Source organism: Pollicipes pollicipes, unplaced genomic scaffold (assembly GCF_011947565.3).
Source record: "Pollicipes pollicipes isolate AB1234 unplaced genomic scaffold, Ppol_2.1 Scaffold_6138;HRSCAF=7277_pilon_pilon_pilon, whole genome shotgun sequence".
In the NCBI taxonomy this organism is placed as follows: domain Eukaryota; kingdom Metazoa; phylum Arthropoda; class Thecostraca; order Pollicipedomorpha; family Pollicipedidae; genus Pollicipes; species Pollicipes pollicipes.
In genome coordinates this window covers 21532670-21549031 of record NW_023596818.1, presented here as the reverse complement: position 1 = coordinate 21549031, position 16362 = coordinate 21532670, and the positions used below count along the sequence as shown (strand labels likewise).

At 53.1% G+C, this 16362-nt stretch overlaps 2 protein-coding genes across 2 annotated transcripts; both read left to right on the top strand.

The window, feature by feature from the left end:
* Nucleotides 1-6626: 6626 nt before the first annotated feature.
* On the top strand, nucleotides 6627-7950 carry LOC119105451 (centrosomal protein of 104 kDa; the record flags this gene model as incomplete). Its single annotated transcript, XM_037228915.1, is given in 3 exon segments — nucleotides 6627-6838; nucleotides 7133-7362; nucleotides 7947-7950. Coding segments are annotated over 3 exon segments (446 nt in total), but the record flags the coding sequence as incomplete, so codon positions are not given.
* Nucleotides 7496-16013, top strand: LOC119105450 (uncharacterized). Its single transcript, XM_037228914.1, has 6 exons — nucleotides 7496-7572; nucleotides 8004-8142; nucleotides 8399-8619; nucleotides 9044-9310; nucleotides 9729-9936; nucleotides 15831-16013. The coding sequence occupies exons 2-6, from the start codon at nucleotides 8014-8016 to the stop codon at nucleotides 16011-16013; spliced, it is 1008 nt and encodes a 335-aa protein (XP_037084809.1). The 5' UTR covers nucleotides 7496-7572; nucleotides 8004-8013.
* Nucleotides 16014-16362: the final 349 nt, after the last annotated feature.

The following is a 16362-nucleotide window of genomic DNA, read 5'->3' as shown; positions in this document are numbered from 1 at the left end:
TCTCTCTCTCTCTCTCTCTCTCTCTCCTCTCTCTCTCTCTCTCTCTCTCTCTCCTCTCTCTCTCTCTCTCTCTCTCTCCTCTCTCTCCTCTCTCTCTCTCCTGCTCTTTCTCTCTCTCTCATCCTCCTCTCCCTCTCTCTCTCTCTCCTCTCTCTCTCTCTCTCTCTCTCTCTCTCTCTCTCTCTCTCTCTCTCTCTCTCTCTCTCTCTCTCTATCTCTCTCTCTCTCTCTCTCTCTCTAGTCTCTCTCTTCTCTCTCTCTCTCTCTCTCTCTCTCTCTCTCTCGCTCCTCTCTCTCTCTCTCTCCCTTTTCTCTTCTCTCTTTCTCTCTCTTTCTCTTTATATGTTATATATATATATATAGATAGATATTTATCATACTGTATATATACATATATATTGTATAACATCTATATATATATATATATATATATATATATATATATATATATGCGTAACAGCAATATATAAATATAATAGCTATTTCGGTTAAAATCTCATGCATATTTGGAACAGTTCCTGCACTTAATGAAATCAAGTGCATTGCTATCACGGCATCAGTCCGTCATTTTCGGGGGGGGGGGGCGGAGCGCATAGCAACGCTTTGTGCCGCATTACAGCTCCGAAATAAACCACTCCGTCGGCCTGACTCCACAGAACCTTTCAACAAATATCTAACACACCTGGCAGTCATGGTAAGGTCTGAATGGCGCCTCAACTAGCCTACAGTAAGTCATGTTTGGTACCCGATCCTGTTAGATGTATAGGCATGCTCTCGCAGACTGCGTAAGACCTACTGCATGTTTTGATACAGCGGATTTCTGCAGTGGAAACGAACATGTTAATGCATGCTTCTGCAAAGACAACGAGCCGGTAAGAATGAACAAAAATGATTGCAAATGCAAGAACACCTTAAAGCTTATAAGCATTTAGATGTGAGCAATGGAATACGGCTCAGTGTCATAGAACAAGCCAAGGAAATCGGTGATCGACACCATGTGCGCAGCAACAACACTCATCAAATAACTCACCCCGTTTCATCCGTCTGATTGCGTCGCTGTACTGTGTATTGGGCCTTACGCAGCCGCGACGCTGTCAAATCAATAATTGTTTCCTCTGTGGTAAACACCACCAAATTGCTACGCGTCAAGGCAGCTCTTGTTTTTCCAGCTGGCTTGCCATAGCTGATTACCACGCGCCCGGGCGGCAGGCTGAATGCACCGCGCGCTTCGGTGGATGCTTTGGGGGGGGGGGGGGGCGGGGACAATTTGTCGCCCTCCCAAGATCTCAAAAGCTAAGAAAGCTATGCATCAAATTCATAGGGTAGATAGGAGTAAATAGACAGGGGAAACAAAACGGAACTTCGGAGCGATGGCCGAAGTGTCCTCAGATTTGCTCACGCAGCCAGCCTTGACCAAGATACCCCTGAAAAACTATATTTCACTGGTGTTCATATCAAGTCAGTGATCTTATTTCATATTTATTATGTAAAAACGACACAACTTCATCGAAACTATTTTGGATATTAAGATTTTCAATGGGGTCCAAGTGTTACCTTCGGTGGTTTGTTCCTCAAAGAAAAACTTGATCGAAATCATTCTAAGTCAGTGACATTCCCTGATTTTCATGAAGTCAAAGTCAATTAGGTGTTGACGCCGTTGTGATCCGGGCATTGGAAGCGAGCGTCAAAAACTGCTTCTTAAAATGCAGACTTCCAAACATAAAGCAGTTCGTATTTTTGCTTTCATCTGACATCCATACCTTACCCAGGGAGGATGGCATTAGTCTTAGTCTTAATTTCAATGGCCCGATTAACTAAGAAGCCATTTCAAGTTGCATGACTTCGTCCAACAATACAGTGTCGCATCGTGTTGAACTATTTCATAAGAACTGTCACCCCTAGCAGCATTTACCTGACGTCGACATGCCATAGATCAGCGCCCTTCCCGATTGTATCTATATTTTTGTACCCCTAAGCTGGTCATTCGATTGCCTATAGCTGAGCAAAATGTGGTGCGGCTTCACCACGTTGTTCGGAAGTTATTGTGGAGAGACCTTCGGGGAAGGTGGGGAGGGGTCAAATTGACCCCAGCCGAACGTGTGTTAGTTGACGCCGGACACAGAAAAAAACGAGCAATGCCTCGCTGTGGTCGGTCCCGTCTGCATTCTGGGCGTTTCTCCCCTCTCTCCAAATAAACTTAAAGATTTTGCATTTAAAACCAACGCGGCTCATAGTAGACTGACAGACTAAGAAAGTCATGCCTATACAAATTAATGGATTACGCGCACGGGGAGGATCATGGTGACTCATGGTGACAAAAAATCATGGTGACTTTCACAAAAGGATGCGAAACGATGTTTGGACGGGTGATGATGATGCATGCATACCATTCATCATCATCGTTTTGATGCATGTGACGTGATGATGCATGCATTCAGCACGTCACAAACTGGGAATAAAAACCAAATTTTCACGGGCGTTATTCATGCAGTGTCTATAAACGATAAACATAGGTATTACACTGCAAATAACACACGGTGCAAGCCACGATCTATGCTTCAGATTAAAACAAGTTTAAGTTAGCTTTTCTTATAGAAAACACCAATGTTACATTCTCAGCGTTGTGAAATGTGGGATGATCTATGCAAATTCCCCGGGTACGTTCAGGAACAACATAATCCTACCAAATGCGCCATGAAAGAATTATTTGAGTCAACACTGACAATCTTTTAAGTAAAGCTGCCACAGCTACACGCTGTTTGCTCGCTTTGCCATGACCTACCAGCACTGATCTCGCCGACAATACCTACATTGGTATGTAAAATATTCTTGGAGATAAGAACATTGTAGTGGATTTTATACAAAATCCTACCCCTTCGAACACGGTTCAAACGACGGGCATCAACCTTAACATATGTTAAGCGTTCAAGGCAAACAAGTGACGCCATGAATGTCATAATGATAAACAATGGGGTGATCTGAACTCAAAATCGTGCGCGGTGGAAAACGCGGCGGGTGCAGAAGGGCAATCCGTTCCCCCCGCGAAAATACCATGCTCCAAAAACGGATACTCAACCTCCTGCATTGTTTGGCCGGTGCGCTGAATTGTTACAAACGCAGGTCATTACAAACAGACTGACACATATAGTTCCGGCTACAAAAAAAGCTAAGATCATGCGGTGAATACGTTGCTGCCGTGCTTTATGTTGCGGCACCTGCTCAGACCACGCTGCAATATAATTAGGCCCACATGTCCCTCGCTTTGATTATGTAACCATCCAGGCTCTAAACAGTGCCAGGTCATGATGTTGTAAAACATCGGTGTGTATGACGATTGCTAGATTGACTTGGTACCTGTGGCTGGTCTTACATCATTTGGATTGCCTTCATTTTCCTTGTTTGCGTGCGACGGCGAAAACGTTTACGCATCATGCGTGACGAGCTATTTCCATACGTGGCGATCATTTCTGGACTATGGTTGTGAGACTGCGCGAACACTAGAGCGGGTGTTTTCAAAAACAATTAGACGACATTGTTTCACAAAAAGTTACACGGTGTCCTTACCAAAGGCAGTTATCCAAAACTAGGCCATGATTAATTATGCTGGTGACTGCGAACCAATTAGGAATATTTGCAATCAAGTGTGTTTAACAGGACGAAACTGAATGAATAATGCTTAATGACGACAATTAAAAAGATATAACGGAAATTTGATAATCAAATACAAAACAATATTTCTTGATGTCATTCAAATATTCGTGAGGCACTCCACCAGCCGGGCCGAACAGCAGTCGACACGACTCCGCGCTCTTTTGAACGCGGAGGACCCGAGGTCACCAGTCAAGGTCAAATCGATCGGCGGCGCCGCCGGGCCCGTGCAGGCCGGCCAATGGCGTGCAGCCTCGAGCGTGCGCCGCTGTTGCTACAACAGACGGAGCGTTACGGCGGCGATCCATAGCCGCCCAGTGATTTCACGTAAGGCTCAGCCACGACGTGGCAACTGGTAAGCAGTGGCAGCCCGGCTAGCGGTTCTCGGCATTCGTATTCCGACTGCGTGGACTCGACTATCGTCGCCGAGATTGGCACGGCTCGGCACTCGGGGGTGATTGAGGTCTTCGCTCGCGTCTCAGGTTAATTTACACACCTCTGGAGGGGTTGATAAGGGGCAGCAGTGCAGATAAAAGGCGCACCCACCCACCGGAGTGCCCATTAGTTAAATGAGATGGGAAAATTGTATACTGACACGGAGGAGTTCTGCAGAGTCTGGTACTTTGGTCGGGTGGTCCATGAGCAAGTGTTCACATTGAAAACTCCGATATGCATTTGACAAAATGTTTGAATTGAAAGATAAAGTGAAGGAATTTTGGCAAGCATATCACAAGTCACCGCTTCAGTCACGTTGTAATCTGTCGGTCTTTGTGCGACGCATTTCTCTCCAGCACGCTGATCTGGAAACTGCAAAATTGGGAGAGCAAGTGTTTCTAGGTCAGGTTTCTATAGAGCGGCCATAACAACTCAAATGTAAACTAACACAACCAGCTGCGTTGTAGCAAATTACAGTCGTGAATTCGGCACGGCTTGTTCCATTTGGACTTTGGGGAATAATAACTGATTAATGATAAAGACAACTTGCTGCACTGTGGCAGATAACAATAGTGAATTGGCACAGGACTTAACAGCACAGGACTTTGAGGAATGATAACTTATGTCCCGCAATTATTGGCGGCAAACTAGCCGCTGTTAGCAAATGACCAATGTTGTTAACATTTTCACTGTTAACAACTACCATGAGACGGATTTGAATAGCCTTTCGCTGCACACATATTGACCAGCAGCCGTTGGTTGTCAATCAGTGATGATCGTTTGCTTTATGCGGTCAGTCACCAAATTTCGGAGGTTGGCCTGGTACAAGGAAGTTCGTCCGTTCCGAACAGTCAGCCATCAGTGATGGACGGCTGGGTGCTGGGGGTGCCCGATGACAGGGGGCTGTTGGTGACGGGTGACCGCTGACGGCCGTCACCGCTGACGGCTGGTGTGGCCGCTGACGGCCGTCACCACTCTCGGTTGATATGATCGCTGACGGTGATGTGACCGCTGACGGCCATCACCGCTGTGGACTGGTGTGACCGCTGACGGCTGGTGTGACCGCTGACGGCCGCCGCCGCTGTGGACTGGTGTGACCGCTGACGGCTGGTGTGACCGCTGACGGCCGCCGCCGCTGAAGGCTGGTGTGACCGCTGACGGCCATCATCGCTGTGGACTGGTGTGACCGCTGACGGCCGCCGCCGCTGTGGACTGGTGTGACCGCTGACGGCTAGTATGGCCGCTGACGGCCGCCGCCGCCGTGGACTGGTGTGACCGCTGACGGCTGGTGTGGCCACTGACGGCCATCACCGCTGTGGATGGTGTGACCGCTGATGGCTGGTGTGACCGCTGACGGCCGCCGCCGCCGTGGACTGGTGTGACCGCTGACGGCTGGTGTGACCGCTGACAGCCATCACCGCTGTGGACTGGTGTGACTGCTGACAGCTGGTGTGACTGCTGACGGCCATCACCGCTGTGAACTGGTGTGACCGCTGACGGCTAGTGTGACCGCTGACAGCCATCACCGCTGTGGACTGGTGTGACTGCTGACAGCTGGTGTGACTGCTGACGGCCATCACCGCTGTGGACTGGTGTGACCGCTGACGGCTAGTGTGACCGCTGACAGCCATCACCGCTGTGGACTGGTGTGACCGCTGACGGCTGGTGTGACCGCTGACGGCCGCCGCCGCCGTGGACTGGTGTGACCGCTGACGGCTGGTGTGACCGCTGACAGCCATCACCGCCGTGGACTGGTGTGACCGCTGACGGCTGGTGTGACCGCTGACGGCCGCCGCCGCTGTGGACTGGTGTGACCGCTGACGGCTAGTATGGCCGCTGACGGCCGCCGCCGCCGTGGACTGGTGTGACCGCTGACGGCTGGTGTGGCCGCTGACGGCCATCACCGCTGTGGATGGTGTGACTGCTGACGGCTGGTGTGACCGCTGACGGCCGCCGCCGCTGACGGCTGGTGTGACCGCTGACGGCTGGTGTGACAGCTGACGGCCGCTGCCGCCGTGGACTGGTGTGACCGCTGACGGCTAGTGTGGCCGCTGACGGCCATCACCGCTATGGACTGGTGTGACCGCTGAGGTTAGTGTGACCGCTGACGGCCATCACCGCTGTGGACTGGTATGACTGCTGACAGCTGGTGTGACCGCTGACGGCCATCACCGCTGTGGACTGGTGTGACCGCTGAGGTTAGTGTGACCGCTGACGGCCATCACCGCTGTGGACTGGTGTGACCGCTGAGGTTAGTGTGACCGCTGACGGCCATCACCGCTGTGGACTGGTGTGACCGCTGACGGCTAGTGCGACCGCTGACAGCCATTACCGCTGTGGACTGGTGTGACTGCTGACAGCTGGTGTGACCGCTGACGGCCATCACCGCTGTGGACTGGTGTGACCGCTGACGGCTGGTGTGACCGCTGACGGCCGCCGCCGCTGTGGACTGGTGTGACTGCTGACAGCTGGTGTGACCGCTGACGGCCGCCGCCGTTGACGGCTGGTGTGACCGCTGGCGGTCTCCGCCGCTGCCCCTCCAGACGAGCGGTTCGAGTACGCTAAGAACTGCCGCGACGCTGTGTTGCTGCTGCACAAGGCTGGTCTGCGGCTGGGCAAGTACGACATAGAGAAGCGCATGGCCATCGAGGAGGAGAACTACGACAGGGCCAAGCTGAGGAAGGACCACTCGGAGGAGTACAAAGAGGCCGTGATGGCGGCACTCAAGGTGGACCAGCTTCTGGAGTCAGATGGGGTGAGACTCCAACGCTGAAGTGCGGTTTATGTGTGCGACTGCGGACCATTACGTGATGTGACGTGACAAAGTGCATTACGTGATGCGTTTTCGTCTTATGTGCAAAATGCTGAACTAGACATCTCCGCTGATGTTCACCTCACTGTACTTTGCTGCTGGTTGCGAAATTATATTGAAGTATATAACTGCATACAAAATGTTTGCATGTGTCGCTTGCAAGCCACTGGAAATTTGCTTATCCATATCAACACTACCAATGTCTGCAACGTGGCCCAATGCAGATCCGTCTTCCAGACGGACCCGAATAACAACAAGTCCCTGAACCTGGAGCTGCCACCGCCGCCGGGCAAGAAGAAGCGTCCCCAGACGCCGCCGCCGCCAGCGCCAGAGCCGTCGCCACCCCCGCGGCCCAAGTCCGACCCGCTACCTCCCATCCCACGCAGCCCAGAGGTGCGCCAGGACTCGTCTGGCTCGCTGAAGAAGCCGATGACGCCCCCGCCGCCCATCTACGCTCCGATGACGCCGCGGGCGCCAGCGACGCCCGCCAAGCCTGCGACGCCGCCGCGCCGCCAGCCGCCGCCACCGCCGCCCGCGCCGCGCTACCAGCCGGCCCCGCTGGCGCCGTCGCCGCTGCCGCCGCGGCGCGCCCGCTCACCGCTCTTTAAGCAGCAGGAGCCGATATCCAAGTACGCTGCGCCAGCGGGTCGCGCGCCGCCTGTCCGGCCTGGCCGCGGGTGAGACGGCGGACCAGCGCTCGGCAGAGGCGTGAGCACTCACCACCGGGTGAGGCGCACCGCACACCTCACGCCGCGCCTCGCACGCCATGTTGCATCGCACGTGTCATGCAGTGCCGACTTCTGTACGTCACTCCGTGGGTTCGCATGTCCAGACGCTCATCGGTGCAGTGTGCACTCGTGCCCGCGCATATTAAAGTCACGTTTCAGTGAAACATTGGACGGATGGTGGCGCTGCACAGAAATGCCCAACTAGCTGCCAGCATGCCGGGGCCCGCGCGCTCGCGCCCCGCTGGAGTAAGGCCCAGCCACGTCGCTTGAGTGCAGTCTGAAGTGATAACCGCCCCTGTTGACTGCGGCGGCGGCACGGGTAGCTGACCTCTGATAACGCGCGACGGTGGCCTGACCCGTCCGCTGCCTGCTACTTCCAGACGCAAGCTGATGGCCGGCATGATGGTGGGCGACGCCGGAAGTAGCAGTTTCAGCACACCCCGGCAGATGTCGTCCGTGCTGACCGATCAGGACAGGAAGGCAGCCGCGCTGCCCATTGAGGTGTTTGGGGAGCCTTTGGTGAGTGCGGTACGAGAGGATGATGCGGAGCCCTGTGCCGAGGTGAACTAGAAGGAAATGCTAAAATGCAGGTTTAGGTTGAGCCCATGCTGTATTAACAGCACGTGCCTAGCGAATATAACGTGGCCTATAAACACCGTGCAACCCCCGTTTCTAGCTATGCATCGATGAAACGTGCTCTATGACCAGGGCAGTAACTGTTGCAATTCATTGAAACAAAGGCATTTGCTATTAATTTGGTGGCCACTTCATGCAGGTTGAGCACTTCTACGCCAAGAGTTTCCTCCAGAAGGAGGAAGGGTTCCGTGATCTGATGAATGACCTGAAGAGCGGCGATGAGAGCGTGAAAGCGGACAAGAAGACCCGGGCTGCCACCTTCCTGCTTATGCGCGGACTCAAGGACAAGATGTACACTGTCAGCCAGCAGGCTGTGGAGGCGCTGGCCTACCTGACCGGGCCCTATGCCAGCCGACACAAGTAAGATGGGCGGAAGAGGGGACTTCTGAGCCCCACGGGCAGGACTCGCAGCCATCTGCCGCCGGCGAACGGCAGTGTGGGAATCGCCAGCAACCAATGAAAATACCACCTATGTTACAATGCCACGAGACGATTCCTTCACCGTGTGTATTTGCACAGTGATTTTGACTACTGCTCTTTTTGTGATAAGTGTTATCTTCGGGTACATTGCGTCTGCCTAAATTGCCACCCAGCTGACATCGTTGTCAGACCTCTAGTTAAACTTCATCTCTTGAAAAATGTTCATCTGCTTTCTCATCGCAACGACACATGCCACCTGTTCTCACTATCTCCTAATACCCCGTCGCCGGCCCTCACTTCTGCGCGCTCCCTGCCACGTCTCACTCTGCCCCCTCCCCCCCCCCCCCCCCCTACTCTGCCGCAGGACGTCCAAGCGCGAGCTGAGCAACACGATGGAGGCGGCACTGCCGGAGCTGATCCAGAAGCTGGGCGAGAACGCCACGCGCGTCCAGACAATGGCCGCGGAGGGCCTGCTGCAGCTGGCGGAGACGGCGCACGGCCGTCGCATGCCCGACGTCACGGCGGCGCTGGCTGCCCCGCTGCGGGGCGCCGTCCACACCCGGGTCGCCCTGGGCAGGATCGAGACCGTCGAGAAGATCATCATCAAGTACGGCGTCACCAACGATGACGGGTGAGCTCGCGGCACGGCTGGGCTGCTGCCGATCCGGTGTGACGGGCGTTGTTGCGTGCTGAAATGTCGACCGCGCACCCTCATGTGAACACTGGCCATCGACGGCCGTATGGAAAGCAAGGCTGGCAGGGTGGATATAAACTGAGTCGATCGGGTGAATCCGTCAACGGAGGATACAGATTGGTCTAATACTGTTATTTATATCATTTCATTCGAGGCCACCAGTCTTTTTCAAGCTACATCCGCTCAATCTGCGCCGCCACTCAACACGCGTCGGCCGTTCGTGTCCGCCATCTGGGTGCGTCCCCAGACCGCAGTCCACCGAGCCATCTGCGTGCGTCCCCAGACCGCAGTCCACCGAGCCATTTGCGTGCGTCCCCAGACTGCAGTCCACCGAGCCATCTGCGTGCGTCCTCAGACCGCAGTCCACCGAGCAGCTGGCCAAGTTCGCTCTCTCGGCGCTGGAGCAGCCTGGCGACCAGCTGCGCGCGGCCGGCTCCCGGCTGCTGCTGCTCGTGTACCCCGAGGACAGGCAGGTGGTGCGCAGCCTGCTGACATCTGGCGGAAAGAACAAGAACTCCAACTACCGATCCCTGCTAGCAGAGCTTGACAGGTTGGACGGCAAGGTAAGGAGGTAAACCGGCGGTAACTGCGTGCAACCAAGATCGTGGTCACTACTGTATAGCATAGTGACCCCTGCAGTGCTATGCCGAGTCATCCGCAGTGATGCGATTTGCTGGAGAGGTGTGGAATATGCGTCTTATCGCGGGCACCGCGGCAATGATGTGGCTTCGCAACGTGTTCTTTCTCACTCGCGGTCTTCTCGGTTCCAAGTGATCATTCAGAAATCTTTAATGTTATCGGCCTATCAATGCATTTACTTACGACAGTTGTGCTTTTTGCATGGATGTTGTTTGTCGTTGCTCATTTCAGCGTCTCTCTTGATGTCGTGTAGATGTCTCGTCACTGCATTTCACATTTCGTAATTTGCCTATCTACGTGCACGAATATTGGTGTTGTGATCATCAGTGGTGCTGTCAATGATTTCTTGAAACGTTGATGTGGAAGAGATCCCAAATGAGACGATGCGTACCGCGTTTACGCTCTTTTCGAAACCATTGTGTTGTTATCCTATGATTATTTCCGCTTTATTCGTCCCATGGGTTCGTTCAAGGGTGCACGTATTAGCTTTTCTAAAGAGTTCATGTTCAATTTACGTCATCAATCGACACTTTACACCCTTAATTGGTGCTTAATATATAAGATGGCTCCGTGTCAGCTGATATTGGAAAACATGGAACGGTGTCGGTACAGATTCATATTGCCTTAGTATCATCTCTGAAGACTCTGGTGATCGGAAATCAGCGGCCATCCAATCCGAGGACCCGTGAAACTTGTTTGTCGAGCGGAAGAACTCAAGTCTTCAGATATTTTCTATACAGGCTATGGAGCATGGCATTGCACCACTTGCACTCGGTGTCGTGGCTTCCCGGGGCGGAGATAAATACCTGGAGTTTTAAAACGCTGCGCCGATTCAAACGTGCGAGGCATCATCTCATACCATATCTCAATGAGCCTTTTAAGAACTTCTGGTGCTTATCTTCGCCGATGGGCAGAGTGGCATGTCGCCGTGAGTTCGCAAATATTTGCCAAATACACTCGGAACCCGGACCATGCGCCTTTGCTGAGCTCCATCCGGACACGCTGCCAAATTTTCCGACGCACCCGATTTCCATCGACCACCCACAAACCGGGGGACAGTTGTGTCGCGCCCACCATGGAGCGGGGGACAGAGCGAGCTGGCACCCGAATGCATGCGTGCAATGCACTACGCAATGCAATGCACCATCTGCGCGCACGCAGATGGCGCCTCGCACGGGTGCCAGATTCTGTCCGCATCATGAAGCCTGAAATTGCGCCGCAGCACCCCCACTGACAAGCAACTCACGCACCGTCTTTAAAATAACTTGGACCCGCACTATCTGACTTGTGTTGAAAGATGAGTGCAACACTGATGCATAACGCATTCAGCAGGGAAGGAAAGATGTGATGGCAGCCTTGACTAAATGGCAAACTGCGGTGCCTGTCTCATCGTTGATTGCATCTGCCGGAAAGCCGCGTTAATTTGTACTGAACGATCGGACACCTATCATCGAGACAGAAACGGCGCGTCCTGAGTGGTTGGTAAACTGTGGGCGAATTTTAGCTCTAGGGATCGCCTGATGCAACGCTGGCAATTATGACCGTTTCTGGACGGTTGGGGCGGGGAGTTCTGAATGCGTGCTTTACTGAAGCTTCTTTGCCATCAATGTTTGTGTGGCTGGTAGTCTGGATATGGTCCATTCTGCTGCCTGACACGCTCACAAGTCAACTCAGACACAAATCGCAAAGATCATCGCCGACGTTTTTCATGCATACCGCTAGCACGCATTTTCACATCTACGGACTAATGGAACTACGCCCATGCTCCCGTTTTCCGTTCTCCAACAGTACCTCGCAGTCCGTTAAGGTCCATTCCTCTTGAGGGTGGATCGAAGAATGATTACGCCAACCCTGCACCAAGCACAAAACTGGCTCTCAAACAGAAAAAGTTCTCTGGTTCCTAAATATAATTCCCGATACGTCATCGTTTCGTTGCGTCATCGTGCGCTGCAAAGCATTGGTTGAGAGCCAGTGGACGGCCGTAATATACGGAAATCGTGCTCACGAACGCCAGATATGAACGACTCTACAATCCTATTTTTATTGGCATTTATCGCCACATGGCAAATTAATGATATAATTTAAATGACGTTATTATGGCGTCATGGATGCCTGGGTGACCTTGAAAAAGTCTCCCCGAAAAAGCCCGCATATCTTCTTAGCGTGCTGCTCAGAAGCGAGAAGAGTTATGTCCCAAGAAGAGAGGGGTTTTGAACGGCACTGAATAATCACCAAGATGGCCTTTTCAGTCCAAGACACCCTACAAATGTGGAACATTTCCTTTAACGGACCCACGCACTAGCGAGCACCTTAAGGTAAAAATTATTGCATTAATGGCTGATAACTCCGAAGAAGTGTTCTATAAAGCGGTCATATTCGGAAAAGACAACTCAAGCTACAGAACTGAGTTCTGGGTATCTCGTTTACGCCCGAACACTTCATGCCAATGGAAACGTTATCCAATATTTTTTTTTTCTTGGGGGGGAGGGGATCTACAGCAAGTATTCTAGGCTTGGTGCACGCGGCGTATGACAGTGCATGTGGAAACATAACCTGCCAGTCAGCACTTAACTATCGGCGCAGCCCGGACAGCTATCTTCCTTGACTCAGACACGGTTTGGCTGACCATAATGCCCCATGACACCTCTGTATTCTTCTTTGAGACCAATTACCACCCGAATAAGGTCGCCTAATTTACAGCCCTAGAAAACGTGAACGATTAGACCATTCGCCGAAAAGTCGATTTTAGATTGAACGATGTACTCCCTTGATTCACCTGAACCCCGTTTAAGCAGGAGTTTTCACCTAACGCTGTAATAATTGCTAAACATTTCGACACTACTGCCGACCCAACGGAAGTTGAAACCACTCAGTGGCTCTGTCATTGTAGCAGCCTTCAGCACCCAGTATCACGACTCAAAAGTGACAATTTTCTAGGTTTTCACCATTTATTATGGCTAGACGTTGCATTTCGGACAAAAATGTGCTGCTTGTCCGCCCCAAAAAATGACCTATGTGCTGGGAAAGGCACAACCCTTGTGCGACCCCGACATCGCACCCTGCTCATGTTCTCTTGCACGTGGCGCGGTATGTGGAAGATATAGCAAGAGACTATGCATTATAGGGCTTATTGCGGAAGAGAGCGGTGTGCCATGTTTGACAGAAGAGCACCGCATTCCATGTTGCGCTTTACCATCGTATCATTTACCGCATCATATACTTAAGCTTACGCCAAACGGACGATATTTTCTCCCGAGTGCCAGGCGAAGAAATGATGCACTCTCTCGCCACTTGGACCCCAGCTGAACCACAGATGTGAAGTCAAAATAACAGATAGTTCTGCATCTGAGCAAGCCAACGATGTCAAAACTGATGCCTTCATTTCAGCTTGCCTCCAAGATCAGAACAAGTTCATTACTTGGGTGAAATGAAAAGAGCAATGTCGGTTTTCCGTGGAGCAAAGGATAAAATCTTTTAAACAGCAACGCCAGGCAACCGTGCTTTCAGTCAGAATTAGTGCAAAGCGGTGGTCAGCAATTGACCCAAGGTCAAACAAGGTCCTGAGGGATGATGCACCTTCTTTCACGTTGGAAACATAAATTATCTGTCTAAAGCAACTATTTTGTTTGGAGAACATCATCTTATCCTGGTCGCATAACCAAAATCACTGTTTATCACCGTTAAACAAAATTACGTCCTCAAAATACCAACACTGGTCGAGCAATTCTCCGCAAACCTTTACACACGATGTCATTAGTCAGTGACCCGCCATTATCTGGGACGTTCTGTTCGCGAGATGTGCACAGCCACTAAATCCTACGCAATCTTTACAGTTCAACATCACCCTTATTTATCACTTTCTTATGACCTCAGAAAGACCGTTTGGGGGCCACCAGCCCTTTACGCAGGTCCTTTGCTCACTCATGGTCATCCTTTACGTTACCGAAGGCAGAGACAGGTATGATACTTTGAAAAGAATCGCGGTCAAATTTGCAATGATTTCTGACCTCCAGATTACAATGCAACTACAAATGGGAAGATGGCTTGCGATATTCTGTGCTATCCATCTCCGAGCGCTTGAACAGTCAAAAAACAACCTCTAGTTTTGCCGGGGTCTCATGATAGCTTACGGCGTGTTCGTGCGCTAACGTCATCCTACACCATTAAACAAGCCACACTCTGGGGGATCGGGACCCCGTATCACGCGAGGGAGCTCAAGCTGTAGTATCCACAAACAACCGCCGATGCCAAAACACCTATACGTAGGCTTCAGTTAAATAACCTTCGGACAGAAGGGTACATTCATCTTTCGCTATCGTGCCTCCCAGGTTCACGCATAGCACATCCACACACCCATTTTAAGCCGTGGCAGCTGCCGTCAGATTGCATGTGAATAAATTACGTACGAGTTGGAAAACGCGGAGTCGCGCTAGAGGGGAGCATAACTGAGAAGAACTAGAGCAACCCGGCTTTCGTACCTCTAGGCAGGTGACCTGCCTTTTCGATCCCGTTATCTCACTTTGCGTGTGGCAGTGAGTGACTAACCGTCCCAGGGTAACGCCACTCACGCTTGCTAGCGTCACCAAAGCCAGGCCCGGTCTCCTTTCCCTTCGTTTCTTCAAGCACGTAGGGGATTGCCAGCAGCGGGTCAAACTGCTCCGCGTAGGGCTGTTTCGATTATCTTGTCCCATACCTCTCCTTGCCTTTTTATATCCGTGCCACGACCCAGCGACTGATATGCTGTCCCCTCCGCACCCGGAAACACCCGCTGAATGCGGGGTGTGCAGCTGTGGCAGCCGTAGTACCCAAGCTCTACGATCTCTCGCGGGCAGGTGACGGTTTCCCGCCAGAGGCATCCCACGATGTTCATCCACAACACTCACTGAGCACTGGGACCCCCAAACACCCGGTGTCGTTTCAACTCGGATGGAGGTAGCATACCTCTGCTTTAGCGTACAGCCTCGCCCAGCCATCTATGGTGGGGACCCCGGCCTATATATCTTGCAGTCAATTCCCGGTAGCCTAACACAGGCCGGACGTAAGCCTGTGGTCTGCTGTTGTCCGCCTGTGAGTTGTTCCGGTGTCCGGCCTGTCAGTTCCTATGGTTGTCCGGCCTGTGAGTTATCCGGGTGTCCGGCCTGTGAGCTCCTATGGTGTCCGGCCTGTGAGCTCCTCTGGGAATCCGGTCTGTGAGTTCCCCTGGTGTCCGCCTGTGAGCTCCTCTGGTGACCGGCCTGTGAGTTCCCTATGGTGTCCGGCCTGTGAGCTCCTCTGGGAACCCGGTCTGTGAGTTATCCGGGTGTCCGGCCTGTGGAGTTCCTATGGTGTCCGGCCTGTGAGCTCCTCTGGAACCCGGTCTGTGAGTTCCCCTGGTGTCCGGCCTGTGAGCTCCTCTGGTGACCGGCCTGTGAGTTCCTATGGTGTCCGGCCTGTGAGCTCCTCTGGGAACCCTGTCTGTGAGTTCCCCTGGTGTCTGGCCTGTGAGCCCTTCTGGTGACCGGCCTGTGAGTTCCTCTGGTGACCGGCCTGTGAGTTTCCCTGGGTGTCCGACCTGTGAGTTTCCCTGGTGACCGGCCTGTGAGTTCCCCTGGTTGACCGGCCTGTGAGTGTCCGCTGCTGTTCGGCCTGTGAGTGTCGCGCTGTTCGGCCTGTGAGTGTCGCCGGTGTCCGGCCTATGAGTGTCGCTGTGTCCGGCCTGTGGGTGTCCGCTGGTTGTCCGTCCGGTGAGTGTGGCTGGTGGGCCTGTGAGTGTCACCGGTGTCCGGCCTGTGAGTGTCACCGGTGTCCGGCCTGTGAGCGCGGCCGCCGCTGGTTGCAGCGGGCGCCGGTGGCTTCGCTGCGGCTCGAGGCGCAGCTGCAGCCGGTCCGGGAGGAGGCCGAGGCCAAGCAGCGCGCAGGCCACGCCGACAGCCCCACCCCTCAGCCGCGCGCTGCGCTCCAAGACGGTGGCGCCCATTGTCGAGGCCGAGCCGACGGCCACGACGACGACGACGAGAGGTGAGGCCCTCATAAAGGATGGGCTGGGCGGAGCGCGGGTCTGCACGGTCTCCCTGTGGCGTAGGCAATGTTGCTCTGCAAGCGAACATAGGTGGATGCTGGCAGAGATCGAAACTGGTTGCTGTCTGCATCGTTTGCTGTGCGGATGCTGCGTATTGTGAGACGGCTGTAGTCAGGAATGTGATCTGTCGTTCGCCAACTGCAGCCGACGCTGGTCGTAATGTGACGTGACATATGCAAAAAGGGGATGACTCACGCGGGCCGGATGTCGACAGAACGTGCGTCTTCTGCGGCACCGTCGACGACCGGTTCGAGACAGGGAGGGCATGGAGTACCACTTCTGGAAGAACTGC

Coding starts and splice junctions, on each gene's coding strand:
- LOC119105450 (XM_037228914.1), top strand. CDS start 8,014: ATGGCCGGCATGATGGTGGGCGACGCCGGAAGTAGCAGTTTCAGCACA. Junction 9,311..9,728: donor GGCGTCACCAACGATGACGG/GTGAGCTCGCGG, acceptor GTGCGTCCTCAG/ACCGCAGTCCACCGAGCAGC. Junction 9,937..15,830: donor TTGACAGGTTGGACGGCAAG/GTAAGGAGGTAA, acceptor CGCTGGTTGCAG/CGGGCGCCGGTGGCTTCGCT.